Source organism: Panthera pardus, unplaced genomic scaffold, assembly GCF_024362965.1.
Source record: "Panthera pardus isolate Hobbes unplaced genomic scaffold, ASM2436296v1 HiC_scaffold_12, whole genome shotgun sequence".
NCBI classification, from domain to species: domain Eukaryota; kingdom Metazoa; phylum Chordata; class Mammalia; order Carnivora; family Felidae; genus Panthera; species Panthera pardus.
The window spans coordinates 65921373-65929470 of NW_026526677.1; the positions used below are offsets into that span (position 1 = coordinate 65921373).

The 8098-nt window shown below is 39.4% G+C and overlaps 1 protein-coding gene across 5 annotated transcripts in view; it reads right to left on the reverse strand.

Annotated features, from left to right (window-relative positions):
• PRCP (prolylcarboxypeptidase) overlaps nt 1–8098 on the reverse strand; it is a 141145-nt gene that overhangs the window by 132582 nt on the left and 465 nt on the right. For 4 of the 5 annotated variants that reach the window (XR_008421233.1, XR_008421231.1, XR_008421232.1 and 1 more), the window contains exons 1-2: nt 7942–8081; nt 7295–7476 (exon numbers count right to left, since the gene is read on the reverse strand). Coding sequence is in view for 2 of the 5 variants with exons in the window: in XM_019449954.2 (XP_019305499.1) it covers nt 7295–7462 (168 nt within the window). In the remaining 3 variants the exon portion in view is untranslated. Of the gene's footprint in view, nt 1–7294; nt 7477–7941; nt 8082–8098 lie in introns of those variants that run through there. The other variant, XM_019449953.2, reaches the window with a different exon arrangement.

Here is an 8098-nt window from a genome sequence, read left to right on the forward strand (position 1 = left end):
ATTAGATGAACAGTGAGTAGGTGGATGGGTGGGTGGGTAAGAGACTGAATGAGTATGGTAGTCATTAGTGCTGTTTCTCCTTCTAGGCACTCCAGAATCAGTATTTTTTTGTCTCCCCACCCTGTCCTCAGATGCAGCAATGTAGTCTGTTTGGGCCAATGAATTATGAAATGAATGTGCCATTTCCAGACTGGAACATTTATTATCATTTCATGTTCTTTTTCCACTGCTATGGTGATCATGAAAGTATATGTTGAGAGGAAGCTTCCGTAAGTCCTTTAGTCTTGAAGTGAATGTAATAAGGGAACCCTCTGCTCACCCCAATGGAAATACAATTTGAGTAATAAATTTTCGGGGGGTTAAGTCACTAAATTTTTGGGGTTCTGCTACAGCAGCATAACCTATCCTATCCCAACTAGTATAACAAGCAAGGTTATAACATTTATTTTAGAACTAGAAACTCGTTAGAGTTTATTTTCAGAAAGACAAAATGGGACAGTGCATCTTGAACATGTAACTCAACATTTCTGTATGATCATTCTCTCACCTATAAAGTGGAATAATAATAGCATCTACCTCATAGGACTGCTATAGAAATTAAATAAATGAATGTCTATTAAGTACTCAAAATCTAGGGCATATAAGGGGCACCTGGGTGGCTCAGTTGGTTGAGTGTCCAACTCATGATTTCTGCTTAAGTCATGATCTCACAGTTCATGAGTTAGAGCCCCATATTGGGTTCTGTGTTGACAGTGTGGACCCTGCTTGGGATTCTCTCTCCCTCTCTTTCTGCCCCTCCCCTGCTTACACTCTCTCTTTCTCTCTCAAAATAAATAAATAAACTCTAAAAAATCAAAAACAAAAAACCAAGGGCATATAAAGTTTTCAATCAACAGTAGCAGATTACTAGTATTATCAGTGCATTAGACATTTATATACTGCACATTTCATTTTATTCTCCCTCCTCTTACTCCTTATTCATTTTAATTTTTAGTCAATTTTTTCCATTCAAAGAAAATCTTTATTAAGAACTATTATGTAGGCACACCTGGGTGGCTCATCAGTTAAGCATCCAACTCTTGATTTCGACTCAGGTCATGATCTCATGACTTGTGGGTTCAAGCCCCACATTGGGATCCATGGTGATAGCATGGAGCCTGCTTGGGATTCTCTCTCTACTTCCCCCTGCTGTTGCCCTCCCCCCAAAAACAAATAAACAAATAAACATTAAAAAAAAAAAAAGAACTATTATGTAGATGGCACTGTGCAATGCACTAGGAATATGAAGACAAATAAGACATATCATCAAAGTATTCTTCTTCCCTATGATTCTTCTTTCTTCTCCAATCCACCCATAACCAAGCAAACTTCAAAATCATAAATATAGTGTTCTATGTTATAAATACTGTAGAGCTAAGTAATTAAAAAAAAATTTTTTTTAAGGTTTGTTCATTTTTCAGAGACAGAGAGTGAGTGGGGGAGGGCCAGAGAGAGAGGGAGACACAGAATCTAAAACAGGCTCCAGGCTCTGAGCTGTCGGCACAGAGCCTGATGTGGGGCCCAAATTCACAGACAGCGAGATCATGACCTGAGCTGAAGTCAAGACGCTCAACCGACTGAGCCACCCAGGTGCCCCATAGAGCTAAGTAATTTTAATTTAAAAAAACCCTTTATATGAGTCTGTGTCTAATTCAAAGTTCAGATGGAAAAATCGTTTATGTCTGCTGTGCCAAATGCAATTAACAGCAAGGGTAAAAAACACAACTTGTATTCAAATCCCCACTGATCCTGATATAGGGCCATACAGACAGGAGGCACTCAGTGAACAGGATTACAAATGTATCACAGATTGCATATGGAATCCTCTTATCTTACATAAGAGACCTTACACTGAGATCTAGAGGTAAGCAACTTGTCCCAGGTCATTATATGAGTTAGTAACAAGTCTGGTTGATACTAGAACCCAAACTTTGAAAATGTTTAAGTACTTAAAGTCCTTGTAATATGCTGCAGAGGGACATAAATATGACAGAGCAAAACCTTAAAATTAATTTTTACTGAAATTACATTTTAGCATTAACTAGTAAAACATTGAGAGCTATTAGAAAGATAGTGTTAGATTTAGTATTAGTATCAAAAAGAGAAGATACTTGAAAAACCTAAAATAATGCATTTACTGTCATATTGTCCCCTCCACAATTTACCAAAACACAAAATAGAACAGGAAAAAAATAATAGAAATAGCTTATATGCTTTCTGTTATGTATCAGTCTTACGTAAAAGAAAATTGTTTCAAACAAGGAAAGAGTTAATTTCTTTGCCTTATTTCTAAGTGTATTAAATTATATCCCACGGATAAAAAGGCATATATTACTATTGTGTAACTGAAAAGTTCATACAGATTTTCATATTTTACAAAATAACTATTTTAGGTATGCTAAGTGATGATTTAAATATTCTGTGTGGAGAGGGGGTAGATTAAAGCCACATGCATTAAGAAACCACAAGATAAAATAAAAATATTTACCATTTATTGAGTGAAGTGATATAAACTGTGCTATTTAAGCCCTTTACACATACTAGCTCATTTCACAACAAATCTGTGAGATGAATAATATAATTATCCCCATCTTGCTGATTATAAAAATAGATGCTCAGAGAAACAGAATTTGTTCTCAAACTTGTATGGTATTCGATCTCTATCAAGTTCCTGACTCTCCATAATTTAGATCAAGGTTACTTCATCATATCTAAGGGATGGACGACATGATCTTTAAGACCCCTTCTGGCATTGATTCCATGATTAAAAACAGAAATCAGTTCATATAATATTTGTGACATGTGCTCCAGGCCATAAGGGGAAAACCATCAACAGATGAACCAATTAATAATAAGAAGAGAAGAGGGCAAAAACTAAAAAGGAGGAAAAGAGCAATATTTTACTAGACATTAGGGCCACCGTGACATGAGTGGGAAAGGAAAACCTGGAGTAGGAACTGAAAGTAAAGCTGTAACACAAATAAAAATAGTTCAGCCCACTGATGGGATTACCTCACAGCAGGCAAGGAAGGAGCTGTGTGAAGGCCTTGCAGAAGTCAGTGGCCATGAGTTTAATGCTGCATGAAGATGCAGAATTCTAACATAAACACTGGTCAGTAAATAGGAATAGTTGAGTATAGATGACTGACCACTAAATTTCTAGAAGAGGCATTACCACAATGGTCATGCATTTGGATCACTCTGAAATGATAACACTATGGGAGTGTGGTTTTAGGACAGAGTGGGGAAGAAACCAGCACTTCTCTATTACTTTCCTTAAGTTCCTACCATGTTCTAGGCACTGTGCATGTGCTTTCATGGGTTACCATATCTGGCCCTCAAAACAACCTTGGTAGAAGTGATGGTTAATTTTACATGTCAACTTGGCTGGGCTATAGGGTCCAGATATTTGGTCAAACATTCTGGATGTTTCTATGATGGTATATTTTTGGACAGGATTAACATTTAAATCACTGGACTTTGAATAAAGCAGATTTACCCTCCATAATGTCGGTGGACCTTATCCAACCAGGTGAGGGCCTGAATAGCAAAAAAAAAAAAAAAAAAAAAAAAAAAAAAAGACTGACCTCTCCTGAGCAAGAAGGAATTATACAAGTAGGCTCTCTTTGGTCTCAAATTGCAACTCTTCTCTGGGTGTCCAGCCTGCCAGCCTCCCCTGTAGATTTTGAACTTACCAGGCCTCCATAATCACATGAGCTAATTCCTTAAAATAAATCAATCTCTGTGAAAAGAGAGACACACAGACACACACAGACACATTCTATTGGTTCTGTTTCTGTAGAGAAGTCTGATTAATACAATGAATACTGTTTCCTAAGTCACCACTGAGGAAAATGAGAGCCTCAAAGGACCCATTCCCTTTTCCCAGTACATCACATAGTAAAATGCTCTCAGTACTCAAATTCTACTGTGACAGGCTTGGGTGAGAGGTGAAGAGTAATGAGAAGTAGGGAAACATTGTAACCACAAGCCATGGATTCCAAGGAGTCCCTTACAACACTGGCATCACACATGTGCCCAAAGCCTGGATGTGACCAAGTGAGGTACTATCCTTTCTCTGGTCTCCCGATTCAGTTACTTCGGATAAAAGAAATCAAATATTCCTACTAAATCAACAACATTTGAAGACTCTGAAAGAAGAGAAAAAATAATTAGTAAAGAATAGAAGTAAAAGATGAAAATAAAAATAAGTGATTTGTGTCAATTAAATGATGACAGACTTTGCCTTGCTTAGGCTTTTTTGGATAGTCATTCATTCACTCCCTCCACAAATATGTATTTTGTACTTTATAATTTTTATGGGTACTCTGGGTACTAGAGTGTGCTATCTAGGTATGGGGGACACACCAAAATAGTAAGTCTGCAGAGCAAAAAAAGATCAACTAAGTTGCCCTAAAGTCAAGAACACTTCACAGAAGAGGGGACATTTCAGTTGGGATACAGGTATGAGTTTAACTTTAGGAGAAGAGACATGGTATGCCAGATAGAATTTTTAACCACTGTAAAATTCAATTGAGTCTACATTCTATGTTGCTAAAAGTGTATGTGTGTGTTGGGGGGCAAAGGAGAGGAAAAGGCCTCCCCTAAGGCGTTTTTACCCAGACCATAAATGGAGCTTATGTTCATATAAGGATAGCTGGGAATAGCTTTGTCAACTGGACAGATATAACTACAGATAAAGAAAATCATTACAAGGTTTTATAAAAATTAAGCCTTGAATAAAAACTGAGGCTTACAGTTATAATAATAACATTTATTTTTAAAAGGCATAAAAGCACACTGAAACTAAAATTACTCTGTATGTTAACCATCTGGAATTTAAATAAAAACTTGAAAAAAGAAAAAAATAAAAGGCATAAAAATATTTCACGTAAAAAAAAAAAAAAAAAAAAAAAAAAAAAAGAGGTTAGAGTGGGAGAGAGCCAAAGCATAAGAGACTGTTAAAAACTGAGAACAAACTGAGGGTTGATGGGGGGTGGGAGGGAGGGCAGGGTGGGAGGGAGGGCAGGGTGGGTGATGGGTATTGAGGAGGGCACCTTTTGGGATGAGCACTGGGTGTTGTATGGAAACCAATTTGACAGTAAATTTCATATATTAAAAAATAAAAAAAAATAAAAAATTAAAAAAATAAAAAAAAAAAATATTTCACGTGCTCTAACTAAAAAAAAAAAAATCAAGTTGAGTTTATACAGACATGGTAAGTCCCAACTAAAAATCTACAGTCCAGAATTGGTAACTACTGTAACTATTATTATGCAATAAATACATATGTGGAAGTTTTCTCCAAAAAATGAAATAAAATTCAATTGGAACTGATGTAATGGATATTATTATTTTAGTAATAAATAAATACGTGGGATCTGTGTCCTAAAATATAAGCTAAGCCAGAGGGCAAAGGTAGCTGAGTAAAGCCAAACAGATTTTGCAAGCCACCAAGAATGGGTAAAGAACTGATCTTAAATTATGTTTCTAAACAGTAAAGTGGTCAAAAAAGTAATCTATAATGAAGGAATATAAATTAAGTGCTCACAGATCATTTGGTCTCTCCCACTTTTGTTCCTTTTCAGCTGCTAGTTCTCTTTTTCATCATTTTTAAAGAGATTTCAGACACCCTCATTCCAATAGTTTCCCTTCAATTTTACTTTACCAATGAAACTCTGCAAATAGTCGTATACAAAATACAAATATATAAAACACACCAAAGCATAAAGTTCAGGCTCAAAGAGTTCAGGGAGAGGGAGGTTACTGGAGCACTCTCACTTGGGCCTTCACTTACCACCTCTCTGAGATAGCTTCCCAAAGAGCCCTAAATTTTCCTCAGTACAGTGTGTAACATGTCATTCCTTGTTCAAACCGCTCAATTTGTAAATGAGGAAGTCATAGCCTAGAGAGTGAATTTAAGTGAGCTGCTTGAGAAAAAGGCCCGTTTCCTGGTGTCGCTGCTGAAATTAAAATGCTTTCTCTTCCTCAGAAACTCTAATGTAAATTTCCGGGTTAAAAATCATTTCTTATCAGTTACAAATTCATGCACCCCCTCTATCCCAAATTCCTATTAAAATTCACATAGGTCAATAAACCGAACTTTAATAAGTGTCTACTCATGGTCAGATATTCTGCTAGGGACATGTTATCTGTTTTCATTCAACCATCACCAAAGCCCCAGATCAAGAAACTGGGTTCAGAGAGGTACTGTACCCTTCCCAAGGTCACGGAGCTAGCAGAGTGGAATGCTGATCTATGCTACTCCAAAAGCCAAACCTCAGACTCTTGCATTCTTTCTAATCTAAAACTTTCCCAAATCTTTGCCTACCTTTACACAGGCCCCCAGAAATACAGAATTGTAAGGGATTCTGTCATTTCACACAGGATGTACTTTTCCATCCAGACTTGTAGAGTGCCTCATGCTTCAGCCAACACAAAGGCATCAAGCCTACTTTAAACTCAATCTTCAGAACCATATAAATGCTAACCCCCAGCCCCATGCTGACCGTCAAATCCTGACATACCTCTACAACTTCCTTTACAAGTATGGGTTACATAAATGTTCAGTCTTATGGAATATAGGAAAAGTTAAAAACCTTTTTTTTTTAAAGTTTATTTATTTTGAGAGTGGGGGAGGAGCAGAAAGAGAAAGAATGAAACAGAGAATCCCAAGCAGGCTCACGCTGTCAGCACAGTGCCCGATGTGGGGCTCCATCTCAAACCTGAGGTCATGACCTGAGCTGAAATCAAGAGTCAGATACTTAAAGGACTGTGCCACCTAGGAAAGGTTAACAAGTCTCAACAAAAGGGCTACAAAATCAACTTTGAGCTGAGCATGAGATGACAGACTGGTGTTTTAGGCTGAATACTAAATATTATCTAATAAGATATTGGAAGTGTGTACTTAACGGCGGCTTTGGGACAAAGGATGGTTGTCACTACCAGTAGGAGCCAGAGTTGGCATTAAATAATTTTAATTTGATGGGAAGTCAAATTACGGAAGAGAGTGTGGAGCCAGAGCTGATATTAAAGTACTGGTAATGGGAGAAGAGATTTTAAAAAGAACTGGGGCTTGGTGCCACCCTCTGGAAACTGTGAGCCCAAGATTAGACAAGTCCTAGGCACCAGGGGTCTGAAACTCCGGGTGGGCTCCAGTGCCTCAGCTGGGGTGGGTTAGGCCCGGTGACCTGGGAAGCCCCAGGGGGACTGGGAAGCCCCAATCTTCTCCCACGCCCGCCCCGCCTCGCCTTACCTTCTGTTGGAGGTAGTGAACCGTGTACTTCGTGGGTACAGCGGGGCGGGATGTGAAGCTGGCTGACCTGTGCAGATTGCTGAGGGCCCTCAGGGCCAGCGGTACGGAGATGCCCTCCCGAAGTGTCAGGAAAGCCAAGAGCAGGAGCAGGACAGTGTGGCGCCCCATGGCCAGGGTGGAAGCTGCAGAGTGAGTGGGAGCGAGGCCAGCAAATGCGGGGAGCTAGAGTCCTAAGCTCCACCCACCGCAGATGGGCTCCTCCCCCGCGAAACCCAAAGCCACTCTGCCCTACAGCAACACAGCCCAAACCTGGTAACCCAAACCACACCGCCCGCGTCCCAGAAGGCGCCGCAACTTTTCTATTTTCCTCCCGTGCAGTCTCTCTCTTTAGAGTCCACCTTAATTGCGATCACACTCCAAGTCTGCCCTTACCATCTCAGGACCCTCCTGACTGCCGGAATCCCATCCTTTCCTTGAGCGCTCCCCAAGCCTACCTTTCCCTGCCATGCCCTGTCTGCCTCAATCCCACTGCCACACCCCTTGCCCTCAGCAAACCCCATATAATGGTAATAATAATAGCTACCATGACAATTTATTGAGCGTTCTTTACATGTCACTATTATCGCTAGGCATAATGGCACACATACCAACTCATTTAACTCAAGCAGCGCAGCAATCTTGTGTGTCCTGTATGATTACTACTCCCATTTACAGATGAAGAAACTGAAACTCCGAGAAGTGTGGGGACTTGCACTAGGTGACTCAGGAGGCAATGGAGCACAGCTTCGCAGACCACTCGGTCTT